At 43.3% G+C, this 21,923-nt stretch overlaps 1 protein-coding gene across 2 annotated transcripts in view; it reads right to left on the reverse strand.

The window, feature by feature from the left end:
* Nucleotides 1-21,923, reverse strand: part of slit1a (slit homolog 1a (Drosophila)) — an 80,906-nt gene that overhangs the window by 47,108 nt on the left and 11,875 nt on the right. For both annotated transcript variants that reach the window (XM_085369282.1, XM_085369281.1), the window contains exons 3-4: nucleotides 20,217-20,288; nucleotides 18,684-18,755 (exon numbers count right to left, since the gene is read on the reverse strand). In XM_085369282.1, coding sequence (XP_085225408.1) covers nucleotides 18,684-18,755; nucleotides 20,217-20,288 — 144 coding nt within the window. The remainder of the gene's footprint in view (nucleotides 1-18,683; nucleotides 18,756-20,216; nucleotides 20,289-21,923) is intronic.

The raw sequence follows: 21,923 nt of genomic DNA on the forward strand, positions 1-21,923 counted from the left end.
AGGCTGTGATGAATATGCCAGACACAGGGAATGTGTGCATAAGTGTCTGTAAGAACATATTTGTATGCTTGCCCTGACTTTTGCTTTTTATTTTCTTTGGTTTGTTTGACTGCTTTCATTGCAAACTGTCCTGCCAGCTACCCAGCACAAAGGTACAGAGGTGATTACTGAAAAAATAATATGTTGCACACATAAAACTGTTGAAATCACACACACAAAAAGTTGGGAACATCCAAGCGGATGTCGTTATCCCGCAGCTCCTATCTCACCCTAGCAATGACCTTTTAGCCCAGCTCTATGAGTCAGGCTGGGAGGGCCCTGAGCGTGACCAATCCATTAGACTTCTCTGACAAGGATGAGGATGACATCTTGAACCCGTAGAGGCAGGGGAGGGAAAACGATGACGGACAGGAGAAGGAGGAATACTAAAAAGCTGGGAAATAATAGCCTGTGAGGGGAAGATGTCCCCAAAATCTGAGCAGTCGATGAATCACTCACTCAAAGTCTTTGTCTGACTTGTTTTAAGGGATTAACTATTTCTAAGCTGGCTGTATCAGCTTTCAGTGATTGTATTTACAGAACAAAGTGCCTGGGAAAGCATATAAGCATGTTTGAGTGAAACACAGAAAAAAAACCAAAAAGAATGGAGACAATTTCATGATGAAAAACAACACTTTTAGTTCTGTCTTGGTTATTAGTGCAGAGAAGTTTACTTGAAGGTTAAGTTTGATACCCACAACAAATTCTAAATGACAACTCTACTAGATTCTTATGTTGAATTTTTGGATATTTATGTTATTGTAAGCAATGAGCAATTTTGAAAAACATGCACATTTCACTATTTTTCACTATATTTGCAATTGTGCTTTGCTAAACTTCTGCAAAATTGATAATAACAGCAAAGATGCCCCACTCTAAGCTGAAATGAGAGACCTTAGGAGGACAGAGCAGCGTTAGGGGAGGGGCTGGGGGGAGGGAGCTGGAGAGATGGAGGGAAGAAGGACGATGGGACTTTAAGGATGAGCAAATGAGGGTGAAAACCCTGTCTGGAATGCCTTTGTCTGCACGGGCTAATATTTGTTCTTGGATTTTGCCTTTTCCCCTTCTCTTACGTGCTGTTGACAGAAATGAATGAAAAGGCAGATAGCCAGGAGGTTACCAAGTAGCGAGACTTTTGCTCTTGCATGTGTGTGTGTATACATATGTGTGAGTAGCCAGCAGGTTCCCAAGCAGCAGGTGGTGAGCAGAGGCAGAAAGAACTGAGTTAAAGAATCTTGTCTGCTGCTCAAAGGTTGCCATACTCTCATATGGAAGCACAAACACATGGCATACACGTACCAAAAAACATGTGCTTATGTGTGAGGGAAGACAGGAGAAAAAAAAAGATAGAGAGATAGACACTTTTTACACATAGTGCCAAGATCCTCACCACCTCCTTGCCCTCCCTCCACTCTTCTCCCCTCCTGGGAAGCCAGGGGCTTGAGGCTCCCCGGGTGTCTGCCTGAAGGCCATTCTCACAGCGGGCCAGTCACTGCACCGACACTTTGATGTCTTTGTATGAGGCTTCGTGCCTCATGTCCACGCTTATTAACTTCGTCAATGACAGATCAATGTGAAGCTGCAGTACGCTGCGCTGCCTCAAAATTACAGCCTATTTACCATTCGGAGTCTAGACTGGCCTTGGCATCGCTCTGAATAAACACATAATACACCAACGAAAGGAGAGAAGGCTCTCTCGTGATAGCGCTCATTTAACAAGAGCAGCAAGGAGGATATAGCTCCATTTAACTCCGGCGTCCCGACTTCCTATGGGGTTTAGTGCTCACAGACTGCAGTCACATGTCTTTACATCCTGCAGGTCTCTAATTAATGATGAGGAGATTACTGCTCTTGTATGTTTTAGCACTCTAATGTCAGTCAGACAAATGCAGCCGACCAGAGAGCTAGATCCGTGAGAGCAGTTCAGGCTCGTCTATAACAGCACAACCCACACTGTCAAGATTTAGCACTTTGAAACCACTTCTTTGGTATCACCTCTCTCTTGTGTGTTTAGTTTTATCTTTCACTGAGCTTATTTTTAGTGTTTTGGGGGACTTTTTTATGGCCTGCTAGTTTAAGTGGTATATAAAAGCTGAGGTAGTTAAACTTTTTGATGTATGAATGATATCTCTCTCTCTCTCTCTTTTTTTTAACTGATGATTTTATCAGGGGTTGTTTTGGGGGGGTTTCGGGTGATCAGCGGGGTATCGTACTTAGTCGGCTGCTGCCAGGACAGTTTGACTCAATAGTTGTACAGCGAAACTTTTAAATAGCACCACAATGTGGTGCCTATTTCCTTCTGGTTGTGTCGAGCCAAAATAAAGAGCTGTAACATAGACACAGAGATTTGCATCAGTCTCACTTCCTATGACTGGAAAATTTCAGAACTTACAAGCCCACGCTAGGTAGGCTAGTCACTATATGCTAAAGCATATGTTTCTCTACCTGCTTGTTCATTTAAAGACTGTTAGGTGTGCTTTATTGCTGGTATAAAACTGGGAGAAGACGCAAACCCATCCTCAGAAGTTTACAAGCTAATCTACTCCTAGTTTGGGTTTGGGACTGGGAGTCAGTAAGGTATCCAGTGTAAAAATCTTTACATGCGCCACACATGTAATGCCCCACACACACACATATCCGAATAAACATGCGCACAAACACACACACAGCCTCAAACACACAAACATATGCAGCCAGAGAGATCATCTGTACTCTAAATATTTAAAAAGCCCATTCCTTTGTCTGTAATTAAAACCACTGCAGCATTCCAGAGCTGTATCCCCTACCATCAACACATCTCTCTCCCTCCATCTCATTCTAGTCTGTTGTTCTCGTCTTCCTTCCTCCATTTTGACCTTTGCTTCAGTTGCTTAGAAATGGGAATGTATGAAAATCTCCCAAAAACAATAAAACCATGGGAATCATCTGTGCATCGACTGCCCTCTCCTTCACACCCACGAGCACTCCAACACCATCTCTCGTTTACACTCGCAGTTCATCTAGAAAAGCATCGGTTCATTTACTGCTGGGAGAAAGTTAAAGGTCAGGTTTTGTCTGGAAGGTAGGCAGCCGTCTCTCTTGAGAAGGTTGCTTTTCCTAAGAGAAGTAATGATATGTTAGGACATCCCGCAGAGCAAACACAGGAACTATGAGTCAGTGCCACACACTGTTTGGTTACAAAACTCAGGGCTTCTGTCGTGCCCCGGCCTGCAGAATACTGGGGGTAAATCCTCTCCCTGCCCCACCGCTTCCTCTCATCAGAATTTGCCCAAATCCTTCTTTTATCACCGTGTTTGCTTTGTTGAGCTCACTAATGCTCTCCAGTCCGTCTCATAAGGTAGGTGTTTATATGCATGTGTGTGTGTGTGTGTGTGTGTGTGTGTGTGTGTGTGTGTGTGTGTGTGTGTGTGTGTGTTTGCTTTGGCCTGCCCAGTAATGCTTCCCATCCCTTCACCCTCAACATGGAAGGAATTCAGAAAGTAATGCGATGAAGGCCTGAGAGCGGGAACACACACTTAGAGGCTCACAGGACAGACGTGTTCCTGGAGAGAGCAACAGTATATTGGTCCCTTCCAGTAGCCGAGCAGTATGTAGCATGAGATTGTGTATTTGTGTCTGTGTGGAGTTGTAAACAAGCACTTCTCATGAAGTGGAGATGGTCTAGGGAGAGCTGCTCTGATTTCAGACATAATTTATTTATTAGACCCCTGTGTGGGACGTACACACACAGTCACACATGCACACGAGGCGACAGAAAATCTGCAGTTTATTCCATCACGCACCAGCGATCAACCTCATTCCCTCACCCTTGTCTCTCCACCCCCCCTCCCTCAATCACTGCCTCCTTCCTTCTTTAAAATCGATGGAGTGTTTTGTCACCCAGTGCTGCGTTTCGTGCAATATTCATCTGAAGAAAAAAGCTCATCTCACACTCACTGAATTTTCATAAACCCTGCATGGCATTGATTGGTAAATGAAGGGCAACAGGCTTCACACACATGAATGTCTGGGTACGCAAACACACACACACACTCACTCACACACACAGACACACAACAACCCTATTATCCAAGCTTCAGATGAAGGCTTTGCTTCGTACCATTGGAATCTGACAGTGATTTATGGATAAGGGGAGTCACACTACACCCTGATACACACAGCAACACAAAGCAAGGTTACTGGCCCAAACATGGGCACAAAGAAAGGTCACCGCACTACCAACAAAGCCATACTGACAACAGTGCACGCTGTGGTTCGGGGTCAACACTACATCAATGCAGCCCATTGGATGAATTCAGCTGGCCGACTAAATAAATGCATTGGCTGCTTTCACTAACTTGTTTTGATGAATTTCATGAATATGAACCTTTCAGCTCCCTCACTTAATGATTCCTTAACGAGTCTTCCGGAAACTGTACGAGGCTTGGAAAAAGCACGAGCGACTCTCTCAATATCACAGTGATCCTAAGTTTATATGCCAGGTTCTGGAGTCATTTTCCGCTGCATTACCACTGTGGTTTAGTCGGAGCGGTGAACCCTGAGAGACCAGACACACCCTGCCTCGCAGTGCAGGTATGCCCTCTCCACTGCCAGGCTTTTTCTTTCGATTTTTTCTGCATGGACATGTGAGATCCTCTTTATACCTGCTATCAGTTACAGCTCAGGTGAAGACATTGCATTCCTTCTGACTCATTATGAGTGTCGAGAACACAATGCAGCGATTTAGCTAGTAATTTGCAACGATTTTAGCTTCATGGTTGGTTTTGGAACACACACATGCAGACGCAGCAGGAGAAAAACAGATTCCAGAGGGAATACTTTTTTTCTGCACAGCAACCACAGACCTTTTCTGCAGTGCATTGCAAAATCCATTCTGGGTGCTAGTTTGTCGCTACTCGCATTCTTGCCAACAGACAGCTCTGATCCAATTTCATGCAAAAGCAAAAGATAAAGGGAATGCAAAAGACGAACAAAAAAAGGAAATGCTTGCCTGTAGCAAGTGCTAAAAGTTAAATAAAACACAGATGACTCACAGACGTGGAACATGGAGAGTGAGTCATCCACAATGAAGCTAAATTTGAGAGCCAAACACTTGTTGATTGATGATCTAAATGCTTAGGATTTTCTAATGATATTTTCTAATGAATTCAAGAACAGGTTTGCCATTAGTTCCGAGGTCATACACGCTATAAAGATAAAAATGTAGAAAGCTGAATAATTTAAATAAGGGTTCATTTAAAAAAAAAAAAGCACCTCCCTGATTTGCTCATTTCACCACTCGTGCTCTCGTGATGAGTCCTAAAGCTCCGGCAACAATAATATAGGTTTGCATGTGTGTGTGTTTAGTGGACCTTCGTGAAAGCCACTCCAGGGCTCTCCAAGGACAGCCGGCCACGGCTAGCTCAACGATTGAGGATCGACACTCAGGAGGCCGACTGACAAAAAGGCTCTCCCACTCCTTGTGTGTTTTACAGAATGGGAGAAACACATTGTTTAGAAGAGAGGGAAGACTGAGAGAGGGGGAAAGAGAGTGGAAGAGGGTGAGAGATGAAAGAGAGAGCAGGTTTGAGTGCCTGAAGCAGTACTGACAACTCAAAGACAGCGGCCTATTCAGCGCTACCTAATTGCAGTCGCCGTGGCTGCTTGTTTCCTTAATTTCCCTTTTAGAGCAATGCAGCAGCTCTTGTTTTACACATTAATTATGTTTTCTGGGATCCACTTGCTGCCCCTCCCCCTTGCTGTTGACGGACAGCTTGGTTGCCTCCTGGCCCAGCCTGGCTCTGAGCAGGGGAGTGGGTGATTGAATAGGCTAATAAATAGTGAAGGAGGGATTGGTCACACCCCACCCTATTGTATCTGCGCTGTCACGCCTGACCCTTAACCAAACACACCCACACACACAAACACACATGAACCCACACACAAACTTTGATGGCCAACAACGTGTGCATACGTAGTCGCGCACAGACGCACACACCTTCACGTCACCTCTGTCAGCCCTGACCCTATAACGAATACCCAGGCTCCCCCCTGTATCCAAGGTGACAAAATGAGGCCCCAGCTATTGCCTAGCAACCAGGGAACAATGAGCACCAAGGAGACGGAATGGCGTGAGCAAAGGGCAAGCTATTCTCCGGGGGCTGAGGGTGGGATTGAGGGATGGGAGCCAAGGTGGGGAGAGGAGGCGACTAGGGGTGATGGGAATGGTGTTAGGACACATCTTTAACCATGTCACAAAGAGGGTGCCTGCCTGGGAAACAAGGCAGTGCTTCTCTAACCCCACTGGACATCTTCCTTCAACTCTGCTCAACTCACTCTCACAACTATCTCTTACTTTTGTTGGTACGCAAACCTTTGCTCAATATTCACCCACAGTATGAGGAGACACTGGGCCTAAAGCTAAAAAAATGAAACGGTGCATCACTGACTCTTGCGTTGATTTCAAACATTAAAAACATTTTTGTTATTTTACACGTGGTAACTTAGGACCAGCAGCATCCTCTGAGGCTAAAAATTAAAACCAAAAGTGAGACTGCACTTGAGAGTGTTTCCAAAAGACTAAGCAGAACGGAAGAAACCACAGTGGATGACACCATTGCCGTTAAGTCCATTTTATATGTACAGTGTTTTTGAAGGACTGATAACAGTTAGACTCTAATAATAAATCTCAGAGTCCTTTAACTGACTGACATTCCAATATTCTAACTTTACCCATGTAAATAAACCTTTTTATCAGTTCTCTGTGTTTTTCAGCCCTTTGAGCAGCGAGGGTGCTAGCACAGATGTGCTGCTGTTTTCCAGCTTTCTATATTCAGAAACATAGGTGAAGGTGAATAAAGGTGAGACTGCCGAGGGGGCAAATTGCAGCACAGGAACGCTCTGCCTATCCAGTCTCCATAGAAACTATTTAGAGCTATACTATAAAAAGCCAAAGGAATGAGAAAGATTTAAACCAATTCAGAAAGCAGGCCGCAAAGCTGTAATGATTTCACTGTGTAATTTATCGTATATCAGTGCTTGACTGGGTTTCTGCCGTTACCTCCAGCCAAAGTTTCAGGAAGTAAAATTTCTCCTGAAAGAGGTCTCTTTCAGTCATCGGATTGATATTCCAGTTTAATCAATCAACAAACCCAAAAGAAACACATTTTCAATGAAAGATATTTCAATTTACTGGATGAATGGTTAAAAAAGTCTTAAGTGAGCCATGCCAGCAATGACAGACGGGAAACAAATGGAGTAAAATGAGTGTTTAGGATGTGCAGAGGACTTTTGGCTGCCAGTTTGTTAGCTTGTTTATGTGAAAGCTCTTTGTTAACCTTCAATGATCCTCTCTCTTTTACAACATCTTTATGAAGTGGAACCAGGGCACAGCTCCTCTGCTCTCTCACAGTAACAATGTTTGATTCATACTAACTAAAAAAACGCTTCCTTTCTCTGTTTTTAAACCATTATAAATTGGATATTGGACCTGGAAACACTTTACTGTTTCCTGAAGGACAGAACAACATGCTACATATTAAATAAAGAAATAATAAAAACAATTATCAATTGCAACTTTAATACAGAGCAACTATGACTAGCTGAAGACAGGAAATAGGCTTAATCTACAAAAGAGAAGTAAGGCCATCCTATGGGCCTAATGAAGGTATCACAGGGAAGGAGTGGTAATGGCCTGTGGCTAGGCATTACGGATTAATAGAAACATAACTGCTCAGTCTCTTTCTCTCTCTCTGACACACACACAGACATACACACAATTGATTTTGAAAGGATTTAAAGGGCTGCACATTAAGGATTTAAGGACTTGTGATGTTGCGTCTGGGCAAAGTCAAATCAAAGAACTTCAGACTTCAGACTTATCCCTTTGTCACAATTTTGTTTCTCTAGACGTGAAATGTTGACACACTCAGAAATCAAGCAAGGAGCAGTAATAGAAAATGTTCCAGGATTTGTGTGTTTGCCACTGTCAGGCCTAAGCCTTTGTCCTGCATGAGGCATCTGAACATCTCTGGCCTGTAAATATCAGTAAAGGTCTCTCGAATAATGTATTGGACTACTGGAATACTGGAATGTTGTAACTTACACAGCCTTTCCTGGCTTGCTGCCTTCTTTGACAGTGGTGTGTTTATATCTGTGCCTGGCTTTGGACAGTCTTGACTCCGTGGGAACTGTTTGAATCTCCAGGTCTACACTTGGCTGGAGTTGATTCACTACTCTTTTACCCTACAAGCCACAATCCCGTGGAGGTAATATCCACTTCACTAACACCAGTACCAACAACACCCCCTCCAGTCATCGGCTTTATCCCTACATGAAAGCTGCAAGCTCATTACCACAACCTGGGGCTCATCAGGGCTCCCATTCCCGGGCCTTGTATAAGCCAGAGAAGATGGAGAAATGCAGCCAGGAGGGGAAATGGAAGAGAGAAAGAGATCTCTTATAGGGCTTGCCATCCAAGCAGCCAGGTGTTAAAGATACAGATAAGACTGTGGGAAGAAATAACAGGGGGGAGGAAATAAGGGGAAGAGGAAAGGAAAGCGATAAGGAAGTTAGGACATGGTAGATGACAGAGAGGAAGTTAGATACAGCAAAAGGGGCAGGGAGATGATTGAAGAAAAAGCTGACAGAGAAGGCGGCCTTCTGCTCCTATCTCTGTGCACCGTTTCATCCTCTGTAGGGCCCTGATGTCACTCAGCCCTCCTTCAGCAAAGTCCAGCTTTGAAGTGATAATGGGGCTTTTGGCTAATGCTCGACTGCAGGTGCCCTTAGTTCCCTCTCGCTCTCTGTCTCCCAGCACAGCCATATAGATGAGAAAAGATGAGAATCCTTTCAAAGTCTACAGATGAGGCCAATCTTTCTTCTCTGTGCCTTTTTTTCTTTCTCTCACATTATCTGCCAACCCCACTTACTCTATCCCCACACTATTTATTGCTTCCCAGGCACTGTCCGTCACTTTCAGGTCCTTCTATTGCCCTCTAACTCATTTTACCCCCTTTCAACTCACCGCATTCTCCATCTTTATGCTTGATTCAATTGCTGCACCGGACTTGATCTGAGAGTAAGGGATTTTAAACTACCGCAAAAAAACCCAAAACAATTTAAAGTTCTCTCTGGAATACAATCAACTTTCCGAGTTCCAGAAATAATGAATCAAATATAAGAAAATATAAACGCATATATATACAGTGCTTTCTCCTTCACTGTTCTTCTTTCTTTCATCCTCCCTGCTTTTCAAATGGGACTTCCATCTCTGTGTGACTCTTTCCCCTTCAATCAATACTTCTCCTCCCTCCACCCTCTTAGGTGTAAAATTGGTGTGGCTACACAACAAATAAACACACGCAGGTCTGTCTGCATCTCAGATATAACACTCACTTCTGGAAGCTTTGATTGGGCGGGGCAGGTTTGTGCATGTGCATGTATTTTCCTGGCTGAAACAGCAGGGAAAGGGAATCAATTCCATCCCCCAACGATTTCTTGTTAAACTAGAGAAAGGTAAGACGGAAAGACACCCACTGCACAAAATATCATACTGTTTCTCACAAATATATACATATTTATACATCCACAATAGGCATACATATGCACTGCAAGGCTAATGAGATCACGGCTTCATGCTGCGATACCAACAGGAGAGAACTGTGAGAGGGAGCCACTATTGGAAACAGATATGCATTTGTACTGGAATTCATATTTTCCTGCTTGCAATGCTCACCAGCTCTGCACTGCTCAATATGTCTTTTTAATGGAATGTAGGCAGTCTGTGTACCTAGCAGACAAGTGTCTTTTGTTCAGTGAGAAAGCAGAATGGCTGAGGAGAAAGTACAGAGTACAGAGGCACACGACAGAAAGCTCTGGTTGGATTTTACTTATGAAACAGATGAGTCCTTCTAAATATAATAAACAAAAGTAAACAAGTCAATTTTGTTTTTGTTCATGCTTATCAGTGTTGTGTATAATAGATTACTTTGTAACTCATTAAAGTAAAGTTCTATAATCACATTACAGTTACAATTACATCATTGCTTGGGATTCCAAAGGTTCTTCAATTATCTGCATGTTGGGCGGATGGAAAGTAAAAAAATATGTATCAAAAATGTATTTTTCTTCCTGCACACTTGCAATTTAAAACGCTGCTTTCAGTTAATGTGAAGGGATGAGGAAAATGATGGCAATATAAACATTACTTCTTTTTTATCGCAGTAAACAATAAGAGGATAAGATAGAGAGCATGCAGACTGCCTCCAGGATAGTAACTGTATTACAATGCTAACAGAACATTGATTTTTTTTTTGCAAGCATCTGCACAGAAAGGACAAAACTAGCAAAGAATCCAGAATTAGGTTAAAGCTGAGTGTATGCTGACCCCAGTACAGCAGCCAGAGCCTGTTCTTCAACAGGTAACAAAGGCAATGACGAGCATTAACGCTTGTAGCACTGTAACCTCTGTTTATACCTGCATCTACTTCTACAGTAGAATCACATTAAAATCACAGCGGCAACATGAAGTCTCTTTAAGCTGGTTTTCACCATTGCTTTTAGTTATTAATGAATAATGTACAGTGCATTACATTTCTTGAGAAACGACCCTGATGTAACTGGTTAATAACATGAAGGCTGTATAAATCTGAAGGTTGTATTGATTTTCCTATAAGTGCACAACTGCCAATCAGACTCAATCGAATTTAATCAAATTCAATCCAGAAAACCTGTTGCTTCATGCTTACATCCATCACCATTAGCACCATATTAGCCTCATTAAGCCTAAAGCACACAAATAGCCATCTTCATGCAGGGAAATACTCTTTATGGAGTAGCAACAGCAGCAGCTCATTAGCCTGTAGCATCTCAAGAACAAAAGAGTGTGTGCTAAGTATAAAACCCCTGAGAATGGACCTGCTCACCACAGTGACAGATCCCACAATTCACAAACACAGAGAAATATAGCCACAGGGCATACGAAGGAGTTCAACCAAGTCTCTCCTTCCACAGGATAAAGGGATGTGTCCAAAGCCTATAATTATATATGCATACAAAACTAAAAATCCAAAAATCTCTTTCCATCTATTATACCACCCTTTTTCCAAGCAACTGGATCATAAAATATGAGGCGCTGTTTGAACTATTTCACCTTCCAAATCCTTCTTTCTTTCTCTGTGTCTTCCGCTTACTCAGAAAAGGTAAACAGCCCAAGTCCAAGCCCCACAGAGCATTGGTTGCTACAGCAGCAAATCGGCAGGAGGTGGGCAAAGTATGTGTGCAGTGGCATTTGTGTGATTGTGTGTGTCTCTATTTGAGGGTGTGTATGTGTGTGAAGGCATAATTTGCCCTGCAGTTTGTTTGTTTCTGCTTTTCAAAATCAAAGAATCAGAGACTGAGCCTGAGGCCACAGGATGGGGCTGGACTAATCATTTACTGTACGCGTGTGGGTTTCCACAGTGTGTGTGTGTGCGCAAGCTAAACATGCACATGTGTGGGTAGCTCCATGCTTCTTCCTGCTTTGCAGGATGTAAGGAAGGGTTTTCGAACGCCTTCACCCCTCCCCACCCATGGGATCAGAGGCGGTGTTTGGGTCTGCTTGGGATACGTCCAACACTGAGCACCAGACTCTCGCATCCAGACCCTAACAGCTCATAACTAGAGATTACACACAAATACTCAAGTCTTCCTGCTAAGAACTTCACACACGACACTTCCACATGATGATCCAGAGCTGATAGTGTTGATCGAAACCCCAGATCTTGAAATGAACCGTAACGAGGTGGACAGATGCACTGAGTGAGGGAAACACTCTCTGCAGGGAGATTGCACTCTATTACTGCTGTGATGAATGAGCTGGATTTCTCATTCTGATAGATACATTCATACTCCATACTGCTTGACTGTATGAGCCAATTTTGCACACACATGACTACTAAGCAACATGACCGCAAGCAGGACAACCCAACCAGCACTGCATTGGTTGTTATTCCTGGAACGGGACAGCAGACTTCCTCAAACCCCTGCTCTAAGATTCCAGGGAGTAAGTGCATATATGTGTGTTTGTGTGTGCATGAGGGTAGCCTTTTCTCCTCTGTGCGTCAGTTCCAATCTGGACCAGGCGAAGCCAGCCGTCACAGAGGCAAACTGCCGGCAACGGCACAGAGAGGAGGAGGAGGAGGCCTCTTTCTGCAGCTCTGCGAGTGAAATCCCCGTGTGTGTATACTCATGACGGATCTAGACCACACTGTGATGTCTTATTCATGCCGTATCAATTCATAATGACCAGCCTAGTCCCCAGTGTGAAGATGTGCGTGCACACGCAATCACAAACGCATAAGAACGTGCATGTGTGTGACTGGACGGTCACCACTGAAGAACTTGCCCATGTGTGTAAATGTGTGTGTGTGTGTGTGTGTGTGTGTGTGTGTGTGTGTGTGTGTGTGTGTGTGTGTGTGTGTGTGTGCGCGCACATGTTTGCTTGTATGAATATTTAGAGCATCAGAGATGGTATGAGTGTGTATGTAGAACAGCGTGTACCAGACAGTGGACATACACACACACACACAGACCACTGATGTCCCAGTGCTTGAGTGTGAATATTTAACAAGCCTCAATCCATCTGTTCAATTATTCATGAGGAAGGACACAAAATCGTTAGTAAATATAAACACCGCTGTTTCTCTCCTGCTTTTGCTACATCTTTGCTGCTCTCCTTTGCACCTCTGACCATCTCTCTCTCTGTTCTTTAACTTTGTCTTTCTTCTGTCTGTTTTTTGTCCTCTTTTTCATTCTTTCTCATTCCCCTTGTGCTGTGGTTGTGAATATTTCAGATGGCAGAGTGGTTTCTAAATTACCCCCTTTTGGCTTCCGCTCTCCTCACATGGTTTGGTCTGCATTTCTCTCTCACACACAGTCCAACTCGTAAAGAAAACAGTGACAAGCCATAAAAGCCACTTTTACCATCTGACAAGGACAGGGGCAGGAAGAGGGACGGGGGCAAAAAGTTAAGGTCTGGCCAGTTTGGTCGCCAAGTCAGGTATTTCAAACTGCTTAATTAAAAAATAAATAAATAAACGTCACCCGTGCACTAAAGTTAAAATTTCACCCAGCGTCACTCAAATTAGGAAAATAAATATAGATAAACACCTCTGATGGTTTTTGTTGAGGAGGTGAGTTCTTCCAGGAATAATGAAAAAATGTGTCTTTTGTTATTAGTGCTCAAAGGATCCTTGGAGAGCATTTCCTTTGCCAAGGTCAATGCTCTTTCTGGCAGTTTTAAAGAAAGTGATGAGGATCTTCATCAGATTTGCTGGGTTGTTCAACACAGCCTGAACTCTACTGGGCAAGCTTTCTTTTAATTTATTTAAGTATTCTCCAGGAATAGTTCTCCAGGCTTTTTGAAGGACATTGAAAACTCTTCTTTGGAGGTTGGCTGCCTTTTGTTCCGTTCTCTGTCAAGATGCTCTCACACTGATGCATTAATACTGAGGTGTGCGATTTTTGTTTTCATGTTCAAAATGAAGCCCTTGACAATCAGATGCTTTTCAGATGGTTTTGCATGGTGGATCCCTGGCTTGTCTCTTGATATAAGTTTTCTATGCTTGAATGAGCCATAACATCCTGTACTGGACTTAAAATGAAGTGAAAAAGGAACCAATGTCCAAAGACAAGCTTTGAAACACTGTCAGAAAACCCAAAGACCATTTGGGCAATTGAGTGAGAGATGCAAATGCTAGCAAAACAGCCAATAGCAGCAGATTTAAAAAAAAGTTGGATGTCCAAATTAAACTGTCATTTTCACCATAGAAGATCTCAATAGCATGCATAGTCAGAGGCTGGCCAAGATGCACATAAAACGTGTGGCTGAAGCTACAATAGTCAAACATTATAATCAGTTTTGTTAAGTGTGTTCAATAAAAACGTACTACCATAATGACAATACTGTCACAATTCACATACTGTGCAAGTAACTTCATAGTGTATACAATGTACTAGACGGAAGTTTCGAAATGGATACACAGTGTGAAGTCTGAAGCTAGCTTCACTGAAGTCTGTGCTGTCATTATTTACTTAGTGTCAGACAAACCACAGTCAAGAAATCAGGATGTCTACCACTGATGGCACAGAAACCTTCTGATGAAGATGAGTTGCCATGGGGACTGCTGCCAAGCGGGAGCCCAAACAGTCCTCTAAGGAAGAGAGAGAGTCCTAGCACACTGAGGCAGGTCATTCATCAGAAGAGACAAAGAGAAGGAAACAACAAGACCAGCTTGAAGCATTAACAGCCTGCCAGATGCACACACACATGCATGCATGCATGCAAAGACGCCTACACAGCACAGTATTATACAAACACAAACGGTCACGAGGAGAGAAACCCCCCCCCACACACATTCAACTCAGTCTTTCACGCAGTCATACACAAAAAGTCAAAAGTCAAAAGAGTTAATTTGCTTGCTTTATGGCACAAGAAGTCTTGGAACACTGGAGCAAGTTTACAAGCCAATCAATCTGAAGCAAATGAAAAGGGGAAAATAGTGTATATGTGCTGAATGGTAACAAAGTCAAAACAAGTGGGAAAACTGTGACAGAGAGATGATTTATAGGCTTAATGATAGTGCACTTTATTCAAGATTTCCTACCCTAAATAATTCTTTATTTTCACTCTGAGCTACTGTTCCCTAAGCATCAAGCAATCAACAAACACAAAACACAGCATCTCTCCAACACAAACACAGAAGAAGCAGCTTTGCATCAACACATATCTGAAGCGGCTCTTTTATCTACAGTCAGAGCCACAGAAAGGACGTAATCCCTTGTGTATGCATACCATCCACACACAGAGATCTAATTATAGTGTTATTCTCTGAGTGTTTGTGTCTAATTAGTGTTATTTACATTTTCCCTCAGTTTTCTTTCTCTTGTGTGTGCACATTTGCCTGTGTGTCTCAGTGAATGTGTGTGTGTGTGCGTTTGGTGTTTGTGTATATTAGAGTACCCGTTGCCAGGCATTAACGTTAAATTGAAGGATGTAAAAAAGCTTCTTAAAGACGGATGAGACACACCCCCTTTTTCAAACCTTTGCCAGGGTTTCCTCAGCTCCCCTGTAGTGCAGGTACTACCACACCCTTCCCACATCCCTCCACCTCCCTCATCTTTCCTGGGGAGTTATACAAGAGAAAACCTTCCCTGATTATCTCCTTAACCCACAACATAATACAAAAAGTTGGTCATTATCGAACGCGACACCCCCTCTAAACAAACCTGTGTTGCTGTCCCAAGCAAATACGCTTGCTCAAAAACCTCAAAATACCCTTTTGTCTCCTCCTCCCCCAGTCACCCATCGTCAGCCTAAACCAGATGCTATTCCCTGGGGCCAGCTATCAGACCAATTGCTCTACACGCCCCCGACTCTACTCACCTATGCCACTTTTTTCCCTCCATCCTGCGGTCCTTCCTTCCTCCTGCTCTCCCACTGCGAAAGCACACTAATTACAAACATGGATGAGTAGATTACAGATCTGAAGCGCAGTGGAAGTGGGATAAGGAGTAGTCAAGGGTGGTGAGAGGGGGGCAACAGGTCGTTAACAGTGATGAATGCAACTCTATTTTCACTGTTATTGTTCAGTGATGTTCTGCGCAGCGCCTCTCACCTCCGAGCCACTGTTCCCATGCCTTCTTGTCGGGGTCATCCATCACAGGAAGCTTTAACTAACTCCGTCTCTCCCTAATCATCTCTAATCAATTCCAATTATCTTTCCTATTTCCCCCATGCATCAGTGTCTCCAGGATCTCTGAGGCATGGCAAAAGATAGGAGGCAGTGTAGCAGGGCTCTGTATAAAGAGTTTGGCTCTCACAAGAGAAAGTACGTAGCTCTTGAAAATCCACCTGTGCAGTTTTCTGTTTTTTAAATGAACCAAGACACATTATACACCTTAAACCTATTAGCTTTGACGCTCAAGCACAAGATAAAATTCAGTTATTTCTAAATGCTAAATATTTCTTTCTTTTACGGTAGACTTTACTAGAGCTCTTTAAAAATGTGTTCTAGCAAGAGCACTTGGATTAATTCATCTTCCCTTTGTAGAGCAAACTCATTACCCCGTTAACGTAATGACTCCATGGGATCAAGTGTTTAAAAACTTCCCACAAAACAACACTACACTGCTCATTTAACCAACACCCTTTTATTAACCCGGTAGCTTTTCCTCTAAAGTTTAATGAGAGCGACAATCTCATCTGCTATCCCTCGCTCCTCTACCCCCTTTTGCCCTTCGTTCTGTTTGTCCTCTCAGCAGGGTGTCTAAGACAAATGGCCACTTTGTTATACAAGCTTTCCTTAAAACCCTCACTCTAGAATGAGCAAAGAGAATAATAAAAAAAAGAGTAGAGCAAAAAAGACAGCAAGAGCGTAAAAGTATAAAAAAGCAGAAGGGGAGCAATTAATCCTGCTTCCAAGAGAAGAGAAACCATCTGGGTTTGTGCTACACCTGAGGGCAGCGGGCTTTCACATTAACCTCTTTTGTTGGGATCATAAAGGCAGACCCTAACAAGCCCCAGTGAGCTCTTTGAGCAAGTGCAAAGACTCGCACACAAATACATACGCAACCACAGACTCTCTTTGTCTATTGAGCTCTCTCCCTCTCTTTCTCTGTCGTCCTCAGACACACACATAAATGCACACATGACATAGCAGTGAAAGTCTTCCTCTGGGAGATGAGGACCTTTTAAGTCCATTAAAAGCTGCTGGCGGGAGCGAGACGAGGCTGTAACCCAACCGCATCCGACTGCAACCAGAACCCATGGTGTGGTCGGGAACACTGCTCAGGAGTTGAGAAACACCTTAGGAAAAAAATATCTTTGTCTTCTACTGCTGCTCCTGATCCCACGCTACTAGCCCAAATTTTTTTTAACAAGGACTACAAGTCTTTCACAAAGTAGTATCTGTCAGTCAAGCACTGGCACCATAAAGATTGAATTATTGCTGATTCCTTGGCCTTGGATTTGTTTTAACTGTTAAAAAATGCCAGGCACTTTCACACCTGAAAAGCCTCAAGGTCAATTACTGTTCTCTTCTGTCTAACCAAGGATAAAGAACAAATGAGTGTATACACAGACACATAGCGAATCGATTAAGCAATGTTAAACAAAGTCTCACTCTCCAGAACATGGCTGAGAACCCAGTGATAGGTTTAGAATAATGACCATGAAGTTAGACTGGATGTGTTAGCACAATCATTTGGCTGCTGGCTACGCCAGCTGCTCCAGATGGACCAATCACACTGGTTCAAGGCCATCCGCTGGTCTGAGAAGCCTTGGTCTGCTCTTAGTCTACTAGACACACAACTCAGTGCTGCTCAGTGTGAGCAAACAACAAGACAACCAGCCTTGTACCAAAAGAGGAGGCCTTAAATTCCCAGCGGCTGGTTTGGGCATAATGATAGGTGACGTGGGGAAATAGTTGCAAGGAAGCGACAGATAGATTCAAGATGGTATTAAACATCAAACGCAAGATAAACAGATGGAGGGCTAAGGCTAGGATCATGGGTTAGTAGTATCACTATGAGTATAGAAGGAAGGGAAATGGCTTTTCCATGTCCCACTGTTTCATTATTCCCAGATGCTCCAGGTAATCTGAACGCGAATAATAGGGGCTCCAATGATCAGTTAGCAACAGGGACACTGATTATACCAAAGAAAGAAAAAGAAACATAGAGCCTCTTTGTAGATGGGAATAAAAGTTAAGCATTACTGTGGGATCGTCTCGCTGCATGAGGTGCATAAGTGGAAGGATGTGTGGGTGTGTGACTGAATGGGACCGGTCTTAACAAGAAGCAAACGAAAGTGTGCTCCACCTTCACCATTCATATGATGAAGGTGGAGCATGCTGGCGGACTCGCATGACATAAAACAATCTCATTAAGTAACAAAGCCATCCTTTCACCTGGACTTAGGTTCACAGTCTAATTTGTCCCTTAGCTCCAGTCTGATCAAATCTCTGTCACCCCTGGATCCTCTTGCAGACAGTCTGAAGCCCTTTTCAGACACGGGATACGTAACATTGCTGGCTTCATCCAGCTCTTAAACTGGTGCCATTCTGTCATTCAGACACTTTTACGTTATTTTTCAGACAAACCCACACAATGAGACAGCCAAAGTACAACCACAAATTTTTCCATATGTGCAAAAGAGCTGTTACACTTGTGGCAGCAAGCATTGTCGGCATAGTGACTTTAATTTGGAATGCTAAGTTATCTTTGCCATTTAAAAGAGCAGGATCTGTGCTGTGAGCTGCAGAAGCTGCCCCACAAAAGACCGTTCTTCCGGATTAGGAATTTCAAAACTGCGTCACAAACAAATTGCAAATTAATGTGCAAGTTATTACTGCTTACAAATCCATTAATGTAGATATGAAGCCAACTAGTTTAGATGTCCATTCTTCTCACCCAGTTCATTTTGCCTTACGGTCAACAAGAAAGAGTTCTGATGTGTATTTCACCAAGTGCAATTGAAATATATTTGTACTTTAATTGTGTTTATACCTAATCAAACCAAAGCCAGAATTCACCAGACCTGCCTAACTGAGCCATCTTTGGTGGTTTGCATAGTGTGCGCTGACAGAGAGGAAGAGGTAAATTAATAAAAAAGCGAATGTACTTACAGTCGAGACAGGCCAGGGTTCTTCTGAAACAGCAACTCAGGAAGCTGCTGCAGTTGATTACGGTTCAGCCGCCTGCAGCAAGGAAAACGTATGATCAACCAGTGATTGTGCGTGTGTGTCTATGCATGTGTGTCCTTGAATGTGTAGGCTGTGAATAATTTCTTCTAGCTGCCGTAGAATCGGCTTAGCCACAGGCTATTGTGTTTCAGTGTGCTCTGCATGTCACATAAATATCCAACTGGTCAGAGACAGTGCCGTAAATTATCGCTACACAGTTAAATTACTTTGTTTTGCCTTGCAAAATAGCATTCTGTTGACTTTCCCAGAACAACAAAATAGCAACATTTCAATTTTTTTAAAAGTGAATCATATCCATTCAGTTATAGGAACACTAAAACATTTTATTCGGGACGATCTATTGGAAAAAATATGTTTCTAAATAAAATTAAGAGGAATGGATGAGCTTATTCAAGCCCAAGGACACACTGAGAGGAGTGGTGGTTGGCAAGAGACTCCACGTCAAACAGCTAACATCTAAGACTGGCAGGCTTTATGCAAATACAACAATTAAGTCAATGGAGAACAGACTGTTGCTAATCTGTTGAAAACCACAACTCTCTCCTTTTTGAATGGCCCATTTGAGGCCCATGGGAGCGAATGAGAGGACTGTGGCACAGAGACGCTGCAAATGTGAGGCCACTGCCATGCCTTCAGACAAATTCAGACAGATGTTAGGACTTGTGCCACACACTGTATACACTGAGAAGAGTGTTCGGCCAGCTGAGAGGGAGATTTAGTGCATAATGGACATTAATGGTCTGCTGCTGCTTCGTTCACACTGAACTGTACCTGCTGGTGGGTTAGTGGCTTTTAAACATTAAAGAAACGAGCCACTCAATTTCCACATTGGTCTGGCACATGGAAATGTCTACCCAATGTTTGGGATCTGTTGAATATGGAGGAGGAGGAGGAAAGGCAAGCTGTGCGTGGTCTCAAGTTTGGTAACACAGACTGTTAATGTGGGTTTCAGATCAGGGGAAAGTCTTTTATAAGTTAACCACTATGTCTGCATTACGGCGTGGTCCATAAAGTCATCTGCTGTGCAGGTTTCCATGTGGCTAGCACTATTGATTTACTAATGAGCGGGTTAAGGAGTGGTTGATTGCGTTTGTCTGTGTGTTTTCCCGGCGAGTTTACAAGCTGTCAAGGAGTCCTGGTGCTGTCCAGATGAGCCAGGGTCTGCGGTGGGGGAGGCCTTTTAAGCCCACATATCCCACTGAGGGCATTCCTGTCAGGCAGAGCTAATAAAAATACTCGCAGCCCACACCGTACCCTCTTAGCACCATCCAACCACAATGAAAGGCCAAGATAGTGCCACACACTTGATTTCGCAAGATTTTATGTATCATTCCTGTTAGTCTCATTACCCCCAACAAATACAGAGAGTGAAAACACATGAGAATAAGGGTGGGATTTTCATTTCAAGTTTAAGTGTGTTCAGGCTATCTAAAGACAACCATTGGTCATACTCACAGTCTTTCCAGCTCCTTCATGTCATCAAAGGCCCCACGCTCAATCACAGTAATCTGATTCTCCACCAGCTGCCTGCAGAAAAGAAGGGAACGAGAAGTTACGTCACGTCAACGTCTGTAGGGGGTCACTCTGGCTTTAGAATTGTGTAATGGGCTTGGTTTTAGGGTTTAGGGGGCAAGGGATTTTGCAGTATGTACAGTATTTATATATTCAAGTAGGGTGCAGTATATTCAACACTTCTCTTCCACATACACACAAACACACAGAGGGCAGTGGTGTGGACTGAGGGGCACTGGGAATCTTGGCAAAAGGAGGAGGGATAGCAGCCAGGAAAGTTTCCAAGGTGGTTCAGAAAGTGTGTGTCTGGTGCTCTAGTGTGGTCCACTGAGTGTAGTAGCTGGGTGGAGAAGAGACGAAAAGTAGGCAGGGGGTCAGAAAGTGTGAGGTGAGCTCCAAGTTTTTGACATCTGACTGAATCAAGGGAAAGTGGGATGTGCGTGTGTGTGCGTGCGCCTGTGAAACAGCATAGCTGTACCATATCAGAGTTTTTAGGCACCACATCAAGGCTATTAGACATAAACAAGCAAACATGGATGCACACAAACACAGAATCCATGCACACAAGTTGCAACACATCCCTTCCTCAAGTACAATGCCAAAGCTAAGACACAAAAAAGGGGCTTAGATAGTTTTGGAGTGTTACAATAACACAAAATCAGGAAGGAGAGAAAAGTGTCCAGCAGCTTTAGAAGCAACAAGTGCTCTCCTTCATTACATACACAACTGTTCTGTGTTGAAGGTAACCTCTCATGTCTCCTGTGAGGCCATGGCGCACTGCAACTCAGCAATCTGGGCTTCCTCCCCATCGAATATAAATGCTAATCACTTTTCACACTCCATAAACATGGAGAGAAACGTGCAATTCATCTCAGATCTCTTTCTCATGAATTTAGATGGAAGCGGAAAAAACTGTGATGAGTACTTTTGAATTGAGAAAACTTTTTTTTTCTTTTTTTTAAGGCAACCTGCAGGTACATAACCTTAAATTTCTCTGATCTCTTTTGCTATCTACTTTTTGTTGATTGTTCCTTTATTACTCAGTACGCATTTCATCACAGAACAGAGACACACTGCAGATTTTGAAGAGCCAAGCACTCGGATAGGTGGATGTAAATCAGCTGTGTTGATTTTAGACTGACAGAAGAGATGGCAGCTCAGTGTAAAGATAAACCTCTGCTCCTGTTCTTGCTCCTTCTGAGGGCAGGATCAGAGGTCAACCTGCTGTTGCCCCACAAAGCCAACATATGTAGATACTTGTTTTTTAGTTTACAACTTTCATTGTACCAGCATTTTGTTTATCATACTTCATGTATATGGAAGGAAATCCTGTGTGTGTGTGTGTGTGTGTGTGTGTGTGTGTGTGTGTGTGTGTGTGTGTGTCTGTGTGTGTATGTATATGTGCCTTACTGTGGCAGTGAGAGTGGATCACAAGCTTAACAGCAAGGGAAGTTCTGTTTTTGGTAGCCCTGCAAGTTGTTTCCTTCTTACTTGCTAGAAGCAAGCTGTCGACACGAAGGCATTTAACCTCCACATGAGGGTAGGAGGTGGTGCAGAAAAAGGGGCATGCTTAGGAAGACAACAAGGGACGAGAAACGTTGGGACCAGGAGGGAAAAAATGGGCAGGGGGGATGGGCGAGTAACCATGAG

This window comes from Diplotaxodon limnothrissa, linkage group LG13 (genome assembly GCF_057381915.1).
Source record: "Diplotaxodon limnothrissa isolate DT_005_m linkage group LG13, D_limnothrissa_male_GT1.1, whole genome shotgun sequence".
Lineage (NCBI taxonomy): Eukaryota > Metazoa > Chordata > Actinopteri > Cichliformes > Cichlidae > Diplotaxodon > Diplotaxodon limnothrissa.